The 23,841-nt window shown below is 47.5% G+C and overlaps 1 protein-coding gene across 25 annotated transcripts in view; it reads left to right on the forward strand.

The window, feature by feature from the left end:
• Positions 1-23,841, forward strand: part of LOC119453297 (ubiquitin carboxyl-terminal hydrolase 36) — a 67,156-nt gene that overhangs the window by 24,901 nt on the left and 18,414 nt on the right. The window contains exons 1-14 of one of the 25 annotated variants that reach the window (XM_037715328.2): positions 4,272-4,422; positions 8,198-8,370; positions 9,183-9,351; positions 10,175-10,480; positions 11,043-11,153; positions 13,071-13,182; positions 14,284-14,351; positions 15,304-15,374; positions 16,095-16,255; positions 16,581-16,674; positions 17,797-17,922; positions 18,815-18,913; positions 19,814-19,883; positions 22,068-23,234. The exons of 9 other annotated variants lie outside the window; for them this stretch is intronic. In XM_037715328.2, the coding sequence (XP_037571256.1) occupies positions 8,290-8,370; positions 9,183-9,351; positions 10,175-10,480; positions 11,043-11,153; positions 13,071-13,182; positions 14,284-14,351; positions 15,304-15,374; positions 16,095-16,255; positions 16,581-16,674; positions 17,797-17,922; positions 18,815-18,913; positions 19,814-19,883; positions 22,068-23,234 (2,635 nt within the window). In that variant the 5' untranslated portion in view covers positions 4,272-4,422; positions 8,198-8,289. Of the gene's footprint in view, positions 1-4,271; positions 4,423-8,197; positions 8,371-9,182; positions 9,352-10,174; positions 10,481-11,042; positions 11,154-13,070; positions 13,183-14,283; positions 14,352-15,303; positions 15,375-16,094; positions 16,256-16,580; positions 16,675-17,796; positions 17,923-18,814; positions 18,914-19,813; positions 19,884-22,067; positions 23,235-23,841 lie in introns of those variants that run through there. 15 more of the 25 variants (XM_049667740.1, XM_049667739.1, XM_049667724.1 and 12 more) reach the window with 15 other exon arrangements.

The raw sequence follows: 23,841 nt of genomic DNA on the forward strand, positions 1-23,841 counted from the left end.
TGGTAACTACAAATCAGGTTTTTCCTTCTGCCTTGTGTCTTTTAGGTTTCCCCCAAAGCGCATGCTGAATATATATATTATTTACTTTAATTTTCATAGCCTCTTTTGACATCGCGAAATTGTGGCATTATTTGACACTATGAAATTATGACGTTATTTGTGATTATGGAAAAGACATTGGCAGCACATTGCTATTGCCTTTTTTGTCACATTTGTGGCAGTTTGCAATAAGAACTGCATGCGTTACCCATGGTGCGTGCTTTTTATTTATGTGGACTCCTTTATTCTTACGTTCAAATAAAAGCAAACCATTGTAAATACTACATGAATCACCCTTTTCTTTCAGACATGTTCTATTCGCTTTGTTGATGGGCGTCCAACCAAGGACTATCCCTACCCAACACTGCAGCTTGGAACACAGCTTTATGCTGCAGATGCCATCCTTGGATTGACACAAAGCTTTCCCAACATTGCCACTGTCAAAAAGGTTGATGGCCTCTGCAAACCCACTGTAGTCCAGTGCAGGCTTCCCATCTTGGTCGATTGCCTTGACCATGTAGTCGTAGACAACTGAAATAGGGGAGAAACATTTGTATGTACTGCGGGAATGAAAAAAAAAATGGCAATGAAAGAAAGCTGATTTTTTATTTACTCCTCAAGACATCCGCAGATGTTTGAAATAACTAAAATAACACGATAGATACAGTCTGATATTAAACTGATCGTTTGGATTTATAAATTATAGTTCTGGAGTTTCAATAATTCATACATATTTGATTACTAAGCTGGTGTTGCTCTCCTATGAAGAGTTTGGAAAGTTCAACCTCTCAGAACTACGTGCACGGCGTCGACGCAGCACACAGATTTTCAAAATTATACGTGCATAAAAAATAAAACGGCCTTTTTAGAGGGTTATTTCTTCGGATCTCTTTCTTTCTCGTTGTACCTCGTTTTCTGTCACACTGAGCTAGAAGCTGCACATCGGTCTCCGATCGAAATCGGACACTTCGATTACGATTTGCGGATCACGACCGACTGGATTCGGATCGAGGCTCAATTGCGATCGAACGTGCCCGTGTGACACGGGTTTTACTATGAAACAACACCCGTTCGGGGGCATTCAGTTAGTGGATCCAACAATCACAATCTGCCGCTCTGAAGTCAACTACGCGAAACTATTGCGTGCCCGCCGCACAGGTGAATTCTGCAGAGATCAGTGCACCAGTATCGAGGCAAACGCTTGCCTCAACGTATGTGGGAAGCTAAAATACCAGCGAGCGAGATGTCAACACACAAGCGGACACGGATTTTTCACTCGGCGCTCAAGCATACACATTCAAGGCCGTCAAGCAAAGCGCGAGAGGCTGGGCAACCACTTCAAACAGCTCAGATCGTAGCTTAAGTACACCACACTAACCACAAAAAGAAAAAGAACTAGCGAACTGACGTGAACGCCGCACAAGCAGCCTCCATGAGCTCGAATCGCTCGGCGCGAACGAGCGACGCGCATGCACGATGATCGAGCGCCAGAGCGCTCCGGCGCGAGCACATACAACGTTAAAATGACAAACAATGGTTCACTTACATGATCGTTGAACCATGGGACAAAGCTTTGTGTCGTCGATCCAGCCGCTGTCCATCGGTGGACCCGAAACAACGCCGCTTGCCGCACCGTCGCCCACGACTACAGCAGTACGGCTCCTTCGCTGGCCTTCAACCCAAGGCCAGTCATGCCGGCGCAATCACGTGATCAAACATGGCCGCGCCCGTGCGCCGCTGCTGAAAACTGTCTATAGATGGCGAGGGTCATGGGTGTGTTGAGAGGGCGTACTGGCGATAAGTGCGAGAATCAGCTCCCAGCTGGGCCACACCGATAAGCAGCTTCGCGTTTATCAGTTAGGCGTAGTGCCTCGATTCCCTGACGCAGCAGGTCATGCTGCAACAAATGTAAGAGCATAGCCGAGCGGGAAAAGGCCGGATGAGGATGCTGTCGCGCTATTCGACGATTTAAACGAGCACTTGAGTGGCTGAGAACAACTATGCATACGCCGACCCGTTCCGTCTTTCACAAGTATAACGCTTTGCTTGCGGAAGCCCATGTAGCGCTGGCAGGCTTGCAGTGTAGTTGAACTTTCACGCTGTCTTTGAGCTTAGCAACCGGAAATCTACTACATTCGATCGATTAGAACGTTTCTTTCTTTCTGTTGTTTACTTATCTCGAAGAATCGGCTGGCGAATAGCCATTCGTACGTAACTGTGGACAAGCGATACGCCGGTAGACCGCGTAGCCGCATCATCGTTCTATTTCCCATCGCGTATACGCGCTGTCTGCAGACGCATCCCCAGACATACCGACCGTCACCATGCCTCAGAGCAGCGTTGCTCAGAGCAAGATGCCTTCCGCGGTCCCCAGAAGCATAGGAGCCGTTCGCGGTCGCTCCCTGCCGTACGTTATAGGCAACCCCAGGTCGAAACTCGCCCTTCCCATGGCTATAGGCGCAGCCACGACGTCGTCGGACTCGAAGAAGCCGGCGGCCGTGATGCCGCAGGGCCAGCCTACGACCTGCATAGCCTACGCTTTCCAGCCCGCCCAGGGACAGGAGGCCATTTTGCTTATACCGACGACGGCGCTCAAGTTCGAGCTCCGCGACCAGGCGGGCCAAAAGGTTCTGCAGTTCCTGCCGCCTTCCGCGACATTCCTCCCGTTGGTCAAAACAACCGCGAAGCCGCCGGCATCGTCCACGGCGACTGCGGGCCAGCAACCACGTCATGGCGATCCGGTAGCCGCCATAGCTCCAGCAGTGCCGAAGAAGCAGACGACGCTCGCGTCGTCTGCTACTAGTACGAACGACAAGATGGCTCCAGCTACTGCCAGCGCTACAACCGTTGTCAAACCATCGTTTCGCTTTCAAGAACGTCCCGTATCCTGGAATGGCGCTTTGAGGCTAGACTTCGGCGGCGAGATCTACAGCGGCGAGGCAGCGAGTACCGCTCTTCAGCCAAACACCAGCAGCGACAACAAGATAGAGCCCGTGAAAGCCATTCCTGGACGAGAAGATATTGAAGAGGGAAAGCGGAAGGCGTACGTTCGCTACGGATCGAACAACGAGTTGATAAAGAAAATCTTGGACGGGAGAGTCGTTGTCGCCAAAGACGAGTCGGCCTGGCCGGACGACTCATCATCGTCGAGGAAGGAGCGCATTAGCTGGCTCACTTCTAAAGTGCGGTCTGCTTTGGTAGAAACCGAGCAGACGAAAATTCGACTCCAGCAAAAGGCGGCGGAAGTCTCTGAGGCCAACGATCTGTTTCGTTACAAGCTGGTCAGGTTCCAGCAACTGGCCGCGCTGATGAACAGCGACGAATTTCACAAGGCTACGGTTGAAGCTGAACTGGAACAGATGCAGAACGTCCGCGAACTTGCCCTAGCCGGCACTATTTGCGCCTTGTAAGAGATCGGGTACTGTTTGGTTTCACATTAACCGTTAGAAAGTATGTGGGAAACATGTAGAGTTCTTTGTGACCCGGTGTCTGTTGCGGACTTGTCGATATGTCTGTTATTTTTTTCTTTGGTACTAACGTTTTCTAGTTCTAATATACACCGTCGGTACAGTCTAGCCGCGAGCTCGCGTACCAAGCATGCTCTTGCTCGGATGTGTGGCATTCTTGAAGAATCACAATAAAACACGATGATCGTATGCAAAAGCTCTAGCGTATGTCGCTTTACTACGCGACTTAAACGACTAACAAGGCAATATGCAAGTCGCGGTGGCCTTCCGAGCAAACAGAACAAGAAGGAAGTTCATTGTAACTGCAATAAAACAAGTGATATGTGGATATAATGAACCGCATGGAATAAAGTTCGATTTGCTGACATTGTGCTTATTTTTCTCTAGCGCTCGAGAGAGTTGCTTGCATTGGAACGGTAGCCCGAAAGAATCGCGCGTAAGTGTCGCATATTCACAGCACAAAATGTTTACTTCGACATGACCTCATTCTGATGACGTTTCTGCCGTCGTCGATGTTCGTCGCTCGGTGGTTGCTGGTAAGAACGCCTTTATTTCGAACTTCTTTGCTACGACTGATTTGTATAGTACGGTTTGTTTGTGGTGTGCCCAAAGTAGTGCTGCGTAGATGGCCCCATTCGTCTTTTCGCTTGGTTGCTCGCTGGTAACGTGTTTTTACCTAAATCAAATCTTCGCGCCAATTTTCGGTTTGTCGACCGCCGCGCCATCTCTGGAGCGGCGAACGACTCACTCTTTGTCCTAGGTGGCGCGGCGGTCCTTTGTGTGCGTTTCGGCCCGTTCCTGAACGCACTGTCCCCGTTTAAATAAAAAAAATAATAATATCGTAGTGGTGACCGACCGTGTAGTGACGCCGGCGACGGATACTTGTTGACCATGACACACGACGTGGCTGTCACAGGTAAGTCTCGTTCTTCTATCGTCTGCCGAAAGGACCCGATCGCAGTTTGCCGCCCGCCGGTGATGCTAGTGCAGCTGACGCGAGAGGCGAAACTTAGGCCTAAAAACCCGCTGCCTCTCGGAGCGGCACGGCCACAGCGATTCGTGCCGTGCGCCGGGGTTTTCTTTCGCGACCCTTGGCGCCGGTGACGCTGGAAGCGACCGAAGTTCGCCTCGGGTCAAAACCCCCTTCGTAAACGAGCCTGCACGTGCGTCGTGGGGGTAACGCGTTGGCGACTGTGTGTCTGGCGGGCGCGGAGCGCTGCTGTAGGTGACCGAGGTTCGCTTCGCGCGCAACTGCTTCAAAGTGCGCCGCCGGGCGACGTCGCCCCATGTGCCCCTGCCGCTGGCCGGCACGCTAGGCCTATTTTGACGTGTGCCCCGCGTTTACACGCAGCGGTGTGGTTTTATTTCAAAGTGCAAGCACATGCTGAGCGATGTTTTACGCGTTGCACGAAGCCCACCTCGCGAAACGAGATCCGTCCAGTATTCGAGCAGTTTCGGCTGTTGTTGACGGTAGTGCTGTACCTACCATGCCGTGTAATCTGCGTCAAAGCCGGCGTTGTAGATGCGGGAACCGAAAAAAAACTACGCGAGGTAGCCAGTTGCGTTGCCCGCCGACGGTTTTTGACGTGCGCGAGGCCGTCCGCTTCGTTTCCGCCGCAAGCTTGCGACATTTAACTAACACAAGTGCGGAGGCGGCGATAAAAAAACAACGTGGTTATCACCGCACCAACGCGCCGTTTGGTCGCAGCCCGCCTCGCATATCGCCCGGTTGTGCGCTGTCGCTTGTGTGCGAGAATCCTATCGCGGATCTGTTTAGACACATATAAAGGCTACATGTATGTATATTGAGTAGTTACAAAGACCCGAGTTTGATACAGAGCGCGGAGTAGTCTCACCGAATTGATTAGTTCTGTCGCCATTGCCGACCTCGTGTTGTTCGTTTTGCGAAATAGCTCCGATTGTTCTCTTCGTTGGACATTTGAGTTATATTTTATAACGCTCGTTTCCCTTGATTGTGTAAGCCTAGAGACGCTTTCTTTGTGACCGCAAACCCGCGTTTTGAATCTTATCGCTCGGCGCCTTCCGATAGCTGCGGATAAGTTTACATCGCGGCGACGTCATACAAAGTAGTACCGGTAGTACTTCTGCATCCAGTTGAATCTTTTATATATATATATATATATATATATATTTTTTCATGCGGTTCGTTATTAAGCGAAACAGTAATAGTCAGGAGACGAAAAAGTCGTGCGGCTTGATCGGCCGGCCGGCAAAAATAAAAATTAAAAATGCTATCCACGCGCGGCGCAAAAAAAAAAAAAAAAAAAAAAAAAAGAAAAGAAAAAAAAATCGATTGGTGGTGACGCGTTGCAAGCCCGCCTATTTTAAATCCACGTGACTCGAATGCGTGTTTATTTTTCTGTTCTTTTTTTTTTTTTTTTTTTTTTTCGTAGCATCGGCGCTAGCTTTCGTCGAAACTGGTTCGTTCTCGCACCTAACGTCAGTATTGGATGCAGTATTGAGAATACCTTTGTTGAATTTATCATACTTCAACTTTCGTTAAAAAATTTCTTCTTGCGTGGCGCTCGCATTAACGGAGAGCGTTGAGAAAAAATCCGCCCGATTCGTTGGTGGCTGCTTCGCTGGTGTTGTTCTTCGCCTTGCCCAAGAAAACGCGAGACGGTAGCAGACGACTTTTAGCACACGGTAGCAGACGCATCGGGAAAACAAGACATCGCTGACTGGTGTGTGCCCAATTATAAGCCTCTGTTGCGTTTTAAAACTATTACAGATAACGAGGGGTTGGAGTAAAAGCGAAAACGAAACGTGGCGCTACCGATTGTGAGCGGATACGTTGCTGTTTTTGGGTTCTCGGAGGAGCACGCAGCTGTGGCCGAAGGCTTTCTGCCTTGGCGCCACTCCAACGGATCGCGGCGGACCGCAGACGCGAATCGCCTTTGCCGCAACTTGTGTGTACCGTGAAAGATGAAAGAGCGTTTTCCGAATTTGGCCGCACCTCCCCCTTGCGCGATTTGAAGGTGCATATCTTTACAGTAGTGCCATCTCGTGTTGGTGAAGAAGTGCTTGGTAAACGAGTGTGTGTGTGTGTGTGTGTGTGTGTGTGTGTGTGTGTGTGTGTGTGTGTGTGTGTGTGTTTGTGTGTCTTGCACTTCTGACGGCGTAGTAGTGTTTCTTACAACCGGAGGGGAACTCTGACGCAAGTTGTTATGGGAGCTGCAAATCGTGGCGGTTCAGCCAGGGTCAAGGAGGCTTAAAATAAAGTTTTCTGTAGTGGCCTGCCCCCGTAGTTTTTTGCCAGCAGAGGCGAAGCCAGCACTTGGCCTACTTCACCCCTGAAAAGAGTGCCGCGATAGCTGGAGACCAGTCACAGTTCCACGGCTTTTGCACTGTTAGTGTAATTGATTGGCTAATTGTAAAATAAGTGTTCGTTGTTTCAGCCTTTCAGCCGTGATATTTCTCAGCCTATGGCTGAGAAATATCACGATCTCCCACACAATTTGCCAGGACGGTCAGGTTTCATCCCAAAACCAGTTACGCAGAGACACGTTGAGCAGTGTCTGTACGACTAAATTGGCCGTCTTAATGCGGCTGGATGTGAGAAGAAAACTCTTCCGGTTTTGCTCTATGTGCTAACGTTATTAAATTCCTCTAAAAAGATGGTGGCATCCCGGCACCACATTTAAGGCATCATCTCCACTCCAGAAATCTTTACAACCTCCTTGGCCGTCATGGGATTGATGACGAATCCACCTAAACGTTGTCCTTCTGGCTTCAGACGGCTTTGGGGCTTGGCAAATAGGTGTTGTTCCAAAACATAGCTTCTGTGATGCGTTTCCAGTGCTGCAATTACTTTCTGCTCGTGCAGTTAGCCAAAGCGTGGCCTTTGAGATCTTTTTCTATTACTTGGAGGCAACCATCCAGACTTGGACACCATCCCTTGACGACTCTCAAAGCAATATTTGCGCTGCAATTCACTATGCTTGTACATTCCTGCAGATCGTTATTGCCTTCTGCATTTAGGAAAATATTATTGCTTTGAAATTTAGGCAAATGAAGGCAGATAAACTATAGCAAATAAAACCCTAACACATGAAGCCACATGAAATGACGATGAGGCAAACCCACATACCATCATTCTCATGGTAGTTGAATTATCACAGCGCTAGAGCTTACACTAGTAATTTTTGGAGGAAAGTGTGGAAAATAGAGACGGCCATAGAAAAGAAGCCCGCAAGAGGACCTTAGTTGGTTCAGATATTTTCTGCATGAACTGTAAACTTAAAAGTGCTGTGTTTGTTTTGTTTTTGTTGCCTGATGGCGCCATATTATACAGGCTTATTGCAGAGGCTTATGCATTTTTATTTAAAGGCATTGCAACTGTTTTGGGGTGCATGGCAGAAAGCTGTCTGGGATTTTAATGTTGGTTATCCTGAAGGATACAGAGACTCTTATTTGCCATATTTGAGTGTACCAGTGCTTCGAGTTGTTATTCGAGTCAGCCTTGCTTAGAAATCTGCTAGCCTCCTGGTAAGCTCAGGTGGTAGATTGGAAGGCGTTGGTCCCTAGTTCGATCCGCGGACTGGGATGAATTTTTCAACTGCGAAGCCTTCGTTCTGAGAAACCTGTCTTGGGGACTCCTTCGTGGTTTCATGTTATTCTCAAGTGGATGACAATTTTTTTCTCTTTTCATGTTCTTCTCCATGTTTCAGCGGCCCAGACATTGGGAAGAAGTCTAGTCAGCCCCTTTTGTAGGTTCTAAGAATTTCCCGTGCCCCCTGTCGCCACAAGCTCTGCGGGAAAGATGCCGCAAGAAAGTTTGAAGATGATCAGCAACTCCATAAGCCTGGGGCTTGGCCGTAGCCCACTGGGTCTCAACCAACAGGTGTGTGCAAATCAACAAATTGTGAATTTGATGTGTCACCGTGGAGGTATTTGTGCCAAGGATAACACAGACGCTGCAAATTGGAACATGTTATCCAGCAATGAAGTAGTGCAATAAAGCTGGCACTTAAGGAGAAAAATGTTTTGCCCACTGTCCCGACATATCTACAAATACCACCAAGTTCACATTTAGCATACATGAGGGGCAGTGTCAAGGCAACTGCGTGTGAAGTTTACTGCATGTGGATCAAACACAACTTTCATTAAAAAATTATTTTAGCAAGTGCTAAAAAGTGAGAAGTGTGTGCTTGAAGTGAACCTACATGGGTGGTAATAACAGCACCAAAGGGCAGTTTTAGGCAGAATGTGAAAAAAAGAACAAAAAAAAAAAACATGTAAATTGAAGAAGTGGGAAATGTATCTGATAGAAGTAATGAGACGTTCCTGCTCCTTAGTGTGTAATAATAGCTCTTGGGCTTGTTTCAGTTTAGCCTGATTTGGAATTTCCCGCATAATATTTGAGCGTGATCTAGAAGCACATTGATTCCAAGAAACTTGCTATTTATTTGTTAAAGCTTGAATTTGTTTTAGCCTTGGGCCGGCACATTGTCTGTAGTTCGCTAATGATCTGGACATTTATTCCGACAGCGCAAGAACTTGCACTTTTGTGTAGACGTGTTAGTAATGTCCATGTGTAATGAAGTCTTCTGACTTTGTTCAGGTGATAAACGTGGCAGCCACAAATGACACTGTTTTATGTTGAGGCTGCACCCTGACAGCAGCCGCACTCAACACAATTTTTTTTTGATGCAGGTCGCTGGCGGTTCGCGGTCGTCGGTGCTTCTGTCTCGCATCGACTTTGAGCCGTGTGACGGCGGAGGCAAGCTCTCGACCGAGGCACTGCGGGCAAAGTACGCGCCGCTCTCCCCGTCGCCGGTACACAATGGCCAGCTGAGCAAGAACAACTCCCTGCACAAGCTCGGTAAGCATGTCGGAGCTCTCTAATTGTTGTGTTACCATTCTTTCAGCGGGCTGGGATATTTTGTGTCTAGAGGAGGGGGGGGGGGGACGTTTGTCACGTGCAATCCTTGAAAAAGAGACTTGTGTGCAAAGGTGGAAGGCAATCATCAGAGCGTGAAGCAAGGAAGCACCGCATGCTTGGAGGGCAAGAATATTTTGAGCCGTGCTACCAAATTACACTTTTACAACACCGGAAGGCCACTCTGCAAGATGATGCTCTTTTCTGATGAAACCAGAAAGGGCTTAAAAACAAAGATGGGTGGCAACTGCTGCTTTGAAGTTGCCTCACCAGATCTCTGTGACGACATGGATTTTGACCGCGTCTACTCAGGCCCAGTAATTTTTTTTTCCGTTGGAGCCAAAGGCTGAATTTGGCAAAATTGAAAAACGATTGCCGAGCTACACCCGCCCAAATATGAGAAAATACTTCGAAATTTTTGACGTCGCCGTGATGTACAGGTGGTATAATTCCCGCTTGAAAAAAAAAAGGGAAATTAGTTTGACCTTCATCAACATTTCTATTAATCAACATTCTGACAAAATTATAGAAAGGCGTTTCGAAAGAATACCTTATCAGTCTAAACTAATTTGGTGTTCCTCTGAAGTGTTTCTCACCGTCATCCTATTCCCATCAGCACCAACCCAGGCTGATGATGACGTTGCCATGGTTATGAGCAGTAGGCGAAAATGAAAGAATGTACATGAGCAAAAAGTATTGTTGCGTTGTTTGTACTGGTCCAGTTCTGAATGTGTTTTTTGATGTGCTTCTCTGGCGATTCTACCAGGAGGCAAGTCGATGGTGAACGGCGCCTCCATGACGAACGGCGTGGGTGGCGGCGGAGACGCCATGAACGGTGGCGTAAACAAGGTGGCGCGCCGGGACGACGGGGGCGAGGACGGCATCCCGGAGCCGCGGGTGCGGCTGCACTCGTCCGACGCGATCTGGCTGGACTGGCGGGAGCAGCGGCGCATAGGCGCGGGCCTCGTCAACATGGGCAACACTTGCTTCATGAACACGGTCATCCAGTGCCTGACCTACTGCCCACCCTTGGCCAACTACCTCCTGCACCAGGACGACCACTGCACCAAGTGTAAGCGTACACACCCGTTGGCTGTTGGTGGCGTGCTGGACTGCCAGCAGCTTTTGCGCAGTGTAGGGCGGTGGCACGTTCCATCACCCAACGTCCACGCTATGGTGTCGCCGTATTACATACCTGTCGACTCACCCAAATTTCTCGCTGAGTTTACGAGTTTTGGCTCGTTTTGCGATTTCAAGAACGTTGAATGCTGTTTTACGAGAAATATCAGTCTCCAGACGAGAATTCTAGCTTACGCGCCGATTTTGTGCAATATGTAAAGGAAGGCTACAGACTTCTTTTATAAACAAAGGCAGACTGATGTAGTAAGCATGTGTTTGGTGTTTTCTCGATACATTTGATAATTCAACATTTGGGTAATTCTATTGTTTTTTATTTTTGGCCTTGTGAAATCTGGAATAATGAGGTTTTACTGCCTAGTAGTCAAGGTCCTTCGTGCAGGAGGAACATATTGCTGCCTGTGAAAGCAGGCTCTTTTCTTCTTTTTCCACCTTTTCAAGTGTTGAACAGTGACAGTCTTTTCTAGTGTTGATGACCAGTGGTCTCGGTTTTGCAGGCAAGACAATGAACTTCTGCATGATGTGTGAACTTCAGAGGCACATGAAGCGGGCCCTGGAAAAGTCTGGAGACACCATCAAGCCTCTGTACATATACCAGCGGCTCAAAGGTATGTTGCCGGACATCTTGCTGCTCTTGGATGACAGGACAGAGTTAGGTGCAAAAAAAAAAAAAAAATTGCTAGAGGGAAGGAACTCTGACACTAGGGTACGCTTCATGTATGGCACAAAAATTATGGACCACACATGCATTTGCCTAAAATTAGTTCTGCCGCCTTCAGATGACTTGCGTGACTGCAACTTGATAATGTTTTACAAAACGTTTCGTTGTAAATGCATTAGTTCACTGTGGTTAACACACGAAACATGTTTAACAATGCCGTTTTCAACTTTATGCATGAGCTCGTCATGGCATTGTAGATTTCGATGGCATCGGCTCAGATTCGGTTAGACTGAACTCGGCAAATTTCAAGAACATTTACTTCAGGATACAAGACCCAAATATGAGAAAATATTTGATATCCAAGATGTCACACAGACGAACGGATGTTGGTGTGTTGGTGTAAAGTTCAGAAAACGGAACTTCAGCCTTCAGTTACTCTTCTGTGGTAATCAATCTATTACTGCGAAATTACGAAAAATGAGTTCTCAAAAAGAATTTATCAGATTAAACTGATTTAGCATTTTCTTTATACAGTGGAATCTCGTTGACACGATCTTCACAGTGTGGGGATGTACGACTCTGTACGAGCTCAGATTCGGTTAGACTGAACTCGGCAAATTTCAAGAACATTTACTTCAGGATACAAGACCCAAATATGAGAAAATATTTGATATCCAAGATGTCACACAGACGAACGGATGTTGGTGTGTTGGTGTAAAGTTCAGAAAACGGAACTTCAGCCTTCAGTTACTCTTCTGTGGTAATCAATCTATTACTGCGAAATTACGAAAAATGAGTTCTCAAAAAGAATTTATCAGATTAAACTGATTTAGCATTTTCTTTATACAGTGGAATCTCGTTGACACGATCTTCACAGTGTGGGGATGTACGACTCTCACGCGTCCCCTGATGTGGTTTTCCCCGCATAGCTTGCGTCTCCTGTAATCCGGCTTCTCTGCATTGCTAAGCGCCGGAGGCGGTCGGCGTGGATGTTACGAGAGAGGGCGCGAGGGTTGCGCTGCTAACGCCACCTGACGGCGGGGTTACGCGGGCGCAAAAGGGAGAAGGTTGTTCCTCTTGGCTTGAGGGTCGGCGAGCAGCACGCACGGCCTGTTAATAATGTCGACTTTCGCTTAGGCGAAATCTCGCTGAAGTGGAACGTTTCAGAATACGGCCCTAGGCGATAGTGTCGTAGCATGGGGGAACATATTCGCTCGCTAACCGGTCGCGGTGAGTTGGACTTCTTTGATTTGTTGCGCGCCCATGTGAATGTTCTATGGGTAGTAATTCGGGTAGCATGCATTAGTGTATGAAAGGTGCAATAAATGCCTTTTTGATTGTTTGCACTATTGTGTTGTTGTTGCTTTGTCCCAAGAGCACGTGTGAGACCCCACAACGGGAACCGGAAAATAAAGCATATTGTCACGAGTCAACGCGAACAAGAGACAACACGTTGAACAAGATGGCGGAACAGCTTTAGAATCGCCAGAACAAAGACGTCTTCTTTGTCTTCGAATTACCCTGTCCTACCACTTGGAGCCAGTTAAAGCACATATTGTCATCGTCGTTTAAATGTCTACATAGAGTACGCGTCAGTATCATCCGAAAATCTTATCATTCAACTTATTCAACGAAATCGTATTATCAGAAAAAAAAATGCGTATCATCCTGAAAAATGTGTTACGCAGAATCGTATCAACGAGGTTCCACTGTAGTGTCCTTTCGGGTTGCTGTGTGCCGATGCCAAGGGAAGCTTGTCACCTGTTTCAAAAGTGCTTTGTGCAGAAGCCATGTGTGCACTTGATTGTTGGTCGGGGAACGTGATTGACATTTTGTTTGTTTTCTTCTCGTTCTTGCCAACCAGCCATAGCGAAGCACTTTCAGTTCGGACAACAGGAGGACGCCCATGAGTTCCTCCGCTACGTCGTGGACAACCTCTGGAAGGCAGCACTAGCCAATTACGAGGGCGGCCTCAAGTGAGTTTCTCGGCGCTTTTTTCTCTCTCTTTTTTTTTCACTTGGCCACGTGCAGTTCCACTTGTCTCACATTTTCTGCATGGGCTTTCATGACGTCGCACAACATAAAACAACAAGTACAATGAAATGAATGACAAGATGGGAAACCAAGGGGCTCGATTTTTGTTAATCACGGCCATGTAAAAGCCAAGGAAAGCTTAAAGGAAATTAGCTGTGGTTTAAATTGAAAGGTAGAAAAATAATGAGGGAAAGGGAAAATGAAAGTGGAGGAAAAGATATTGCCGTCGGTGGAATGTGATCCCATAACCTCCGCTTTACGATAGGATGGATAGGTGAGCTGGTTGGTATTGCTTTGCTGTATCGAAACTTGGAATGCAGCAAAAAACTATAGACGAGGAACAGGTGTTTGTGTTTTTTGCCTGTTCCTTGTCTATATCATTTACCAATGCTTTAGGTTTCTATACTCTGGTTTATGTGTTGTTTGCACTACCAATTGTGCTGTGGCTACAGCTATCAGTCCGGCCGCTATCTTGGGTATTTATGTGCACTAGATCAAAACCTGCGAGTTCTAGTCAGCACAACTCTGAAGTATTTCTCCTGTGCTTTCCTTGGCTTCATTGTCTGTTGGCTTCGTGTAGTTTGCGCACCACAGATGAATTCTTAAAGATCTGCGAGTCCAGGCTTCAACGTAGTCATGCAAGCTCAGTGGCATTGGCGTTTTGCTTATGAACATCAGGCCGCAAGTTTGATTTGTAGTTGCATTGGCGATATCCTGGCAAATCCCAGAGCAGACCATGGTCTGGGATTCGCGCCATAACTATCAACCATCATACGCACACGCCATCTATTTAGGTGTTACTTTAAGTTTGCTTATAAGAAAATTGTACAATTACCAGCCCTGCAACATAGCCACGGTTATTTCGATAGTACATATTAGTACTTGTTTATAACCAATTTAGCCAGAGTGAAGTTCCGTTGCAGTTGATCTTTAACCTGTAACTGTCAAAGGATGTATGAATCACTGGTCTTTCATGAGAGATGTTTGTTTGTTTGTCTGTTGTCGCAGAGGGCAAAAATGTGTCGTCCTTAATTCCTTTGCAGGCTGGACCCTGCGAGCAAAGAAACAACAGTTGTGAATGAGATCTTTGGCGGGTATCATAGGAGTCAAGGTAAGGGGACTGTGTGTGTGTGTGTGCTCTGTGTGTGTGTTGCATGCGTGTCGTTAGGTGACTGTGGTGGCCGGTAGGTTTTTGGATTCTCACATCCGGATCTAGCCTTGTAAAGGGTCGTTGCCTGCCCTACGTGAGATGTCTATATTCCTTGGAATGAATCGCCTCTGTTCACTGCTTTCTGCACGAGCCAGGGTTTTCTAAGGCGTTGAAAAGATAGCGCGAGATTCGGTTCGCAAAAAGTTTTGCCCGTCGGTCTTGGACCATACCTTTGGAGGTCTTGTGATGATGGTAAAAGGATGACCAGAGGGGAACCCACTTTGAGCAAGTTTATTCTGACAATTTCCTAAAGCAAGTGAAATTGGCAACGCAAAAGTGTCTCTGAAAGAGTCACCGTGGTAAAAAAAAACAATGTGTTGCTTGTGACCTTGTGCTGTTCCAAGTTTGCTGCCACTTGTAATGCGTCTAGAGGTGTTGCGTCTAGAGGTATTGCGTCTAAAGGTGTTGTGTCTAAAGTGTGTGTGTCCCACAAAAGGTGTGCACTCGGGACAAGCCGCAAAGCAAAATGAGGGCCTACTTACCCCATTAACGTTGTTCGTGTCCGCGGGGTTTCTTGTGAATTACGGAGTTAACAGAATGGTATGCATGGATTGCATTTTGCGGTAATCAAAATTTGCTTTACTGCGCTACGCACACTACGCAACAATCCCTGAGAATCGTAGCGTCTTCTTAAGTTGAGGGCCCATGCTGTACTCGCCTCAGTGGAGTGGAGGATCCTCTCAGAATGCAGGGGGGGGGGGTCTGTCTGTATCGAAGTAGATGGATATGCAGGGGGTTCCGTGATGCCTGAATAGCCCCTGCCGCATTATGGGAACCATTTTAGAAGTTTGCTGAGGTGGCTTCCAAGACAGTCGCATGACTGATGTTTTGCTTTCTTTATCTGTCTTGCCAGTGATTTGCATGAAATGCAAGGAGAAGAGCAACACGTACGACCACTTCATGGATCTCATCCTAGACATCAAGGTGAGCTGATGCCCTTGATGCCGTCTTTTTTCGAAAATTGTAGGATGTGTCCATTATTGAAAGAGCATCACTTTGTGAGCCTTTTTGCAACCTTAAGGTTTTAAATGCGTCTCGTATGAGTGGTGTGATTGGCAACACACCCATCCTTGCATCCTCTTTTTTTTTTTTTTTTCTGCCTGCTGTGCTCAAAGCTCCGCTCAATGCTGGGCTCAAAATCTGTGCTACCGTACTTGCATAAAATGATGCCTGTCACGCTCTCAGCCCATGATTGCATTAATGTTTAGTATTTGGGGTCTCCGAGATGGGTATGCAAAAGGTTGTGCGCTCAACTAATAGACCTCGGCCAAAACAAATTACGTAGCTGAAATTGTTTTATAAATGTCCATTAAAAAAAAAAAAAAAGGTGAGAGAGAATGGGATTCAATACCAGTATCACAGGTAGAGCAATAAATGAACATGTATTTACAGAATATTTACAAGATATCGCAGAGTTGTCCGTGTGGTGCGATAGTCTAGCCCAGAAATTCCGCCGTCGCCTTCTTCGTCGCATTGAGGAGCGTCGTCGTAATCATGGTCACGGCACTGTTACTCTATTCTTGGGGGAGGGGAGAGACTGCCCATTTGTCTGCCTGTCGTAGCAGTAACTGTAAACTGTTCCAGAACTTGAGCGCTTGTTTTGAGCCTTTGGATCGAAACATTTTGTTACTCCCCAAACTCCAGAATGCCTCCAGCTTGGAAACGGCCCTGGAGAAGTTTGTGGAGCCGGAGCTCCTGCAGAACGACAACGCCTACAAGTGTCCTCGCTGCAACATCAAAGTGATGGCGCAGAAGCGGTTCACGGTCCACAGGGCGCCCAACGTAGCCACCTTCCAGTTCAAAAGGTGAGTGGGCTTCTTTTGTATCCATTCCCTGTCAGCCTGCTGTTTACTTATGGTTCATTTTACTGTAGAACACGCGCAAAAGTTGGTAGTGCAGCGGCTGCTCGTTGCTATGTACGATATATTGTTAAAACGGGTAGTGTCGTAAGGGGGTTGGACTGTATGTCCCTTGAATTTTAGGCTGCAGAAGTGGTCGGCCATCTGGTAAACCGTTAGTCCTGCAATTCGTTAATGTTGCTAGTACGTGGCTGTCTGCCTGTATTGCGCAGTAAAAAGTGCGTGCTCAGCGAATGCCGTATTGAAAGGTAAACATGCCCTTGCCTTGCAGGTTTGACGCCAACCGGATGTTTGGAGGCAAAATCACGAAGCACGTGAGCTACCCCGAGCACCTTGAGCTGCGGCCGTACATGTCGGATAAGCATGTGAGTGTCCCCATTCCTGACAGCACGTTTAGATCGAGCCCGACGGCTCACTTCAGCGATGTCACATGCTTTCACGTCTAGTTTCATGTCAACTTTCATGCCGAGGATGTGTTTTTCTTTTTTTTTCTCTTTGTATCTCGTCAAAAAACCCTGAGGTGTTTCTTGGAAGTGTTGTAATCTGCTACGTTTGTACCACAGCCCTCTTTGTAAAGCCTGCTTTGGGCCTTGAGGGTAACATTAAGAATAAGTGTTACTGTTCCTATTCAGGTTTTAGTTGTTTTCTTGCTAAAAATTGGGTGCGTAATCGATTTCTACTTTGTTTAGGAGCTCTAGCGTCACTTTTAAGTGCGGGGCACATTAGGGGCCTGGGCTGTCGGCGTCTAATGTGTCACGTCGTCACGCTCAGAAAACACAAGTGCAAAACAGTGCCAAAACATGCCAATACCAGCTCAAAACCGGGTAAAATTAAAATAACTAGATTCAGAATAATGTAAAATATAGGAGTACTCATGAATTAATTGAATTAAGAGAAATTAGTTAAAATCATTTCTAACCATCATCAGCAAAGGCTTTGGCTCCATGTGCGTGGCGGTTTCCCACCAGTTGTGCCTTAGCACAAGTGTCAAAACGGATGGATTGTTATACACAAGATAAACACAGGATAAAACAAGATAAACACAAGGGAAACACCGGTGAATCACTGCTCCGCACTTCCCCAGCTTTCACGTTGAGTGGAACTGCATTTTTCTACTTCAGTTTTCTGCTTTAAACTAATAAAAAGTGTGCGTGCATTCAATTTGGGGGCCTGTTAAAATCGGGGCAAATAGTACTGCCTGATGAATCATCGGTGTGTATTGGTGTTTTTTCTGCCTCTTGTTTAATTCGACTCACCGGATAATTCAGTCGATTTGGTCAGTCCCGCCTGGGTCGATTAATGGGTTGTGGCTAATGATTTCCTCATCGACGTGAACACGCAATCTCTCAATCGTGAGCATTGTATAAATCGTTGTTTCAGACATAATGCTGATGGCCAAGTGCAGTTTCAGAGTTCCTTGGCCGACGTCTTCCTAGGGTAGCCAGATGTTGGTCCTGGTTATGTGACCACGTTTTACTGCTCCGCAGGGTGATCCGGTTACGTACCGGCTCAATGCCGTGCTGGTGCACCTGGGTGCCAGCTGCAACTCGGGACACTACTTCTGCTTCGTGCGAAACTCCAACGGAAACTGGTACTGCATGGACGATTCCCGGGTAAGTGTGCCACGCTTTCCCATTGCACTAAAAAAAAAAGACTGCACCTACTCAAATACGGAGGTCGGCTATGAAAATGGGTCGACTCGTGTGATGGGTATATTTGTCTTGAGGCCACCTTTATTGAGGCAAAAGCCTTAGATGGCTCATGGGTCGAAAATTTTACCATCCGGCATTATGGCACCAAAGTTGATGGTGCCGCCATTGATGGTTGAACCCACAACCTTTGGTGGGAGTCAAATCCACGTGCTTTGGTGTTAATTAAGGTAAAATTAAGGCATGTACCTACAGCCTTTGGAGGGAGAAAACAAGTTATAGGAAATAACAACGCTTTCGAATGAGAATGTCAAGTAATTTAATGAATGTCTCGTGAGCACGCAGGCTTTCGCCTTCATCCTCTGTATGCTAACGTGACTGTCAACTTACTTCATGCAACACAGAAAGGGTTACTGGAAGGGCCTACTGTGTTCTCATTTCGCTTGTGGTGGTGTTTGTGTCTTTTTGAAGTGTCTGGTGGGCTTCGGAAAGTTTTTTTTTTATGCAGCAAGCAGTCGGATGCAAATTTATAGCTGTAACGTAAAATTCTAGTGACAAAAACGGTGTGGATTAGAGAGTAAGTTAGGGTAGTCGGTATTTTAGTCGACATTAAAGGGGCCCTCTAGACATTTGCGGGCATAGCCTGGCATCAAACTGGTGGAAGATAGGGGTAATTGGATATTGCTGGGAGAGTACTTCGACCTGCAGTGGACAACATAAACTGGCTGTTGATGACGGATTTGTTGTTTTGCAATGGGCATTTGGTTCACCCTACTAGAAGTTTTAAAGAACGCCTGTGCAAGCTCTCTTCGTATAAAATTTATTTTCTGCCTTTTTATATTTGGTTTGTCTGTAGGTGCACCAAGTGAGCTTGGGGCACGTGCTGAACCAGCAGGCATACGTCCTCTTCTACGTCCGGACACCGCCGGAGTCGCAGGAGAACCACATTGTCAAGGTGAGCGGCACCACCTGGTAGTGGGAATTTCCAGAATTTCTAGACTTTGAGGCACATTGTACGTTATGCATGCAGTTATGCATGTATGTGATGAGCTTTTGTATCGCAGCCCAGGCCATTTTGGTTTGGATTTCCGTATTTACCCAATTTCCACTGCACGCCTTTTTTGCTGATGATACGGGTACGAAAGTTGTCTCTGCATTACAGTCGAATACGAAACCAAAGTTGCATTCGAGAGATTTGGAAACAGCGTACTGGCATCACCATTGTTATCAAATGTATGGTAGTAACAGAACTTGTTTTCGCGTAGGTTGGCGTTGCCAAAGATGTGCCACTTTCATTATGAAAGCTCGTTAAAAACATAAGATACTTTATGGGCTATGTTAGTGGTGGCAGAGTCGTGTCAATTTTTGGCGTTCCGGGGCTTGCACGCATCGCAGTATGAACTCTCAAAATGGGTCAGTCAAGGAGTAGGCAACCATTCCTCTTGTGATTGTTGTGGAAGTCATTCAAGAAGTACGAAATATCAAACGTAGTGGACCGCATGAAGGATGATGTGTGGTGCATAGGCAGCGATAGAGAGCACAACAATGTATATTGAAGTGAGAATAAATATACATCCTGAGAAGGTAAACTCTGCAATTAAAAATTGGTTCACATTAGATTTTGGTCCACATGACATTTTTTTTGCATGTCGCATTCGGGTGCTTTCAAGAATTGGGTAAATGCGGTTGACTGGATTTAAAAAAAAAAAAAAAAGCCTTGGATGCGCTTTTGTGATTTTCAACAAAACATTTCCTCTATGTTGAAAATAAATTCTGTTGCATTTGCTACAAGATGCACGGAGGCATACAAGACTAATCCCGATTGGTCTTTGTTTTCTTTCCCCTGCTCCAACAGAAGTCAAACTCCGCGGCCGCCTTGTGCAGCCGGAATGCTACTCCCGAGCCGCTCCGAAATGGGCAACTCTGTAAGTCTGCCACCGGTCCTTTATCGACCCGAAGTCGACGTGCTGCTTTTCACATGTTCCTGTCTTTCTGTACATTACTCCTGGCTCTACGAACCGCTCATGTAGGGGACGTTGCATTGAAGCAGTGAAACAGTCATAGCATAGAGCTCACATGCTATCATTATTAGGTTTGATTGCCAGCCGTATCTGTAGCATCAGTCCGTGAGTGTTCGAAATGGTTGGACTTTCTGCTGCTTGCATGATGGAACTAGTCGAGTGTGCGTTTGCAAACACACACTCGGTGGGGACAGTGTTTTGCAGCCGAGGTGACGTTTTCTACGACCTGCATTGTTTCGCAGATGTGATGCTGCGTTTTATGCCTCCTGTAGTGACGGACTGTAATAAAACATTAAAGTGGCTCGTGCAATTCCGGCCCAAGCTATAGTATTCTCAGACTTTTCCCGGACAAATCTTTTAGTATACTTTTGTGTTGCATTGTGTATTGACCAGGCGTCTCAAACCCATGTCTTGCATGCTGCCTGTGAAGCGCGGGTTTTGCCGTCTACCAGGCCCTGTCAACAGCCTGAACCAATCAAACCGATCTCAGGCAGTCACATTTTATCACAATTTAGCCTGATCAGGGTTGAATTATGCAATCCAGTTTGGTTCCTTTGAGCAACCTGCGAAACGAAGCCATTCTCATCGAGAAATTTGATCCTGACCTGGCTCGATTACAATAGAAAATTCCTCGTTTTGCTGAGGTCTCGCTGTTTTTACCTTGAACATTTTTTAGTGTGGCCTGTGTAAAGGTGTGCATAATACTGACAACTGTGTAAATCAAAGTGGCAGGCATGTGTGACTCTAATGGCTAAATAGATAGCTCGATCGCGGCCAAATTTAAAACAAACGTGGCGTTTCACTGCACATCCAATGTAATGCAGTGTTTGGGTGCATTAGTTGTCTCTTACGTCCACAATAATAAGGAAGCAACGATGGTGTTGATTTTGTTGTAATGGAACAGTAGTGCTTTCTGCCATCGTAATGGCAAAACGCAGCATGTGCTACGTTTGCTGTGTTTTGCCTCTACCGTGAGTGATAAATGTTTACTTTCCGTTACAGCAAAATAAACATTTTTTTTTTGTCTGGAGTTGGTGTGGACGATGGGTTCTGGACATAACAAACAAGTAATGCACCTAAACGTGATGTTGGATTGCGCACTGCAGACTTTCACCTCTGCGCAAAATCTGAGCACAAATGAATCGGTGGTTCTACCGGAAGGGTTGCGTACAACTGCAGCTGGGATCTATGCAACATTCAGTATTCGTGCTGCCCATTGCGAGATGCGAGTTTGAGACCCCTGGTATAGACTTGTGTAATAGCCACGCCATTGAGTAGAAATTAACGGAGAATGATTTGGCCATTGTATTTATTGTGCATGTGTGCACCAACGCAAGCTTCGTTAGTAGGCCGAGCAATGAATCCAGCTTGCCACCATTTGACGCTAAATCCACAGCCGTTTGCTGTTGGTGTATCTTGTGTTCACCCGTGTCATCTGAATAAGCTGGCCCTTAGAGCTAGCGGTCTAGGATAGTTTTGTTATGTGGAGATGGAATATGCGAAACTAGCGTGAAGAAGTTGCTAGCTAAAGAGAGACTGCATTTTTAATGGCCACAACTAAATTTTTTGTGCAAGATTTTGCAAGATGATGTGACTAATACACTGGTCTATTTGGTAATTAGCAAAAAAAAAAAATGCAAGTGCAAAAGCTTGTCCTGTGTTTTGAAGTTTTACTTCGTTATAATAGCACCACTTGGGGAAGTGAAACGTTGTTGATGAGTTTTGACTTAATGGTTCACTTATTGCGAACACTCAGGGACATCTGATGACACCCAGATAGCATTTTCATAAAGATTTGTTAATTGTCATTTTCTGAGAAAATAAATATTGTGTTTGGTAGCCTGTGTCAGCGGAGCTCTGTTTTGCCAAGCTTTTGCACCATGCAGAAGTGTTCTTTATTGATGCAAACTTTGTAGATGTGCAGTGTTTTGGGGTTGCGTGCAAGTGTGCGGGATAGAAGGTGTGAAAAATTTTGAGTTGTGAAGTGTTGTGCTGCATTCGGTGAGGCAGCTGTGTGAGGAGGTGGCGGGGGTTGCGTGTGCCGTGCGGGCGAGTGGTCTTGATGCCGAGGTCGTTGGCTCATTGCAGCCGTGGCCACGGAGAGGAGCACCCCGCAGAGGCCGAAGCAGCCCCCGCCCAGGTCTCCCTCATCGCCTGCGGCCGTATCCGTGGCCGGAACCACTGCTGCAGCCACGTCGTCGTCGTCGTCGTCATTGCCTAACACGGCCCACCCATCACCCCACCGGACGGCAGCTCCGTCGTCCTCAACCTCAACGCCGCTTCCTGCTAATCGTCCGAAGATTGCCTTTGGAATTGGCACATCGTCTTCGTCCACTGCAGTGTTATCTTCCCCATCAACGTCGCAGCGAAGTGCCGGTCCGCCGAAACCTCCTGCTCCAGTGATACTTCCGAAGCCTGCGGAAAAGCCGGTTGAGAGGCCCGTGGATAAGCCGCTCGCGCCGCTCGCACTGGGTGACATGAGCCTGGTTCCCTACGCGGGAGACTCGTCGGATGCCTCGGACAGTGACAGGACTGACGGGACCATCGATCGGCGGAAAAGCCTGGTCCCTCAGACGCATGCTCCGGAGACTCCCAGGGCCAAGGGTTCATCAACGTGGCAAGTGTCGGACGTTAACCTCCTCTCTCCAGCCGTCTCGGTGGAGTCTAGCACGACGAGCGTCAACTCCACGACGGACTGGAACGTGACGGACAAGGAGCGGCCCTATGAGGCGCGCAAGCCGGTCGCCGAGGAGTTTCCGGGCTGGACCGTGGAGCCGTCGTCGTCGGCAGCCGCCGCACCCGAGGCAGGGGAGACGTCATCGCTGCCGGGGAGTTCTAGGGACGTGGCTCCAAAGCGTGTCGAAAAGGGAGAGGCGGAGAAGCCGGCCGCAGTCGCGGGGGTCGACGCCGCGGAGGACAAAGAACAGCAGCTGCGGCCCTTTCTTGGCGACGGACGCGTTGGCGTCGTCGATACCCCCGAGACTCAACCTTCTGGTGACGGTGCGCGAGGCGGTGACGCGCTGCCTCCAGCGAGTGAACTTGCCGCGGGTGACGATGGTGCGGCGGCGACAGTCGACGAGCCCCCAGTGCGGCCTGTTGTGCCTCCGCCGAACTCGACGCCGCCGGCTCCCGTCGCCAACGGATGTGTGAGGGCAGTGTCGGCCGACACAGACGACAGCAGTGATTCGCATGAGTGGGTTGAACGGACAAAGGAAACGTTAGCTGCCGAACGGCGCCACTCTGCAAGCAGCAAAGGTAAAGAAACAGGTGGCTTAAGGTATTTTGCTGCTGGGAACGATTTGCAGTAATTCACAATGTTTACAGTGTGCACACACAGCATAGGTGATGCCCCCCATTCATTCGGGTTTCCTGAAAAGCATGTGTGGAATAACAAACTTTTCTTTGATGCCCATTTTTTTTTTCTTTAGATCCTGCATGTTTCTCTGAGACTCGTGTAGGGTGAGTGTGGAGCGGTTGTATAGTGCATAGTTTGTGAAAAGTGGAGCAGTTGCGTAGCACGACACCACCGAAATCGCCAGAGCCCGGCTCGCAAAACCCTTTTGCATAACGACCGCCTGCGATTGGTCATTGGCCACCGCTTTGGTCTTGCTATTGTGGTGCCATCTGCGATTGGCCATTGCCGCGGCGATTGCCTCGTCGTGCCACTTAGTGAATCGCTAGTGGTAGCTGCCAAAACAGTGGCCAAGGAGGAAAATGCCCCTAGTGTAAGAGGAGTCGCTAACACGGGCTAGGGTTTTCCTCGTGCTTTGCGGTCTTGGTGAGAGGTCAGCTGAAGCTGTGGTCAGCTTCGTTTGCGTAGTGAACCCTGGCAACGTGGGTTATTGCAGAACCTGCTTGCTGT

This window comes from Dermacentor silvarum, chromosome 5 (assembly GCF_013339745.2).
Source record: "Dermacentor silvarum isolate Dsil-2018 chromosome 5, BIME_Dsil_1.4, whole genome shotgun sequence".
Classification (NCBI taxonomy): Eukaryota; Metazoa; Arthropoda; class Arachnida; order Ixodida; family Ixodidae; genus Dermacentor; species Dermacentor silvarum.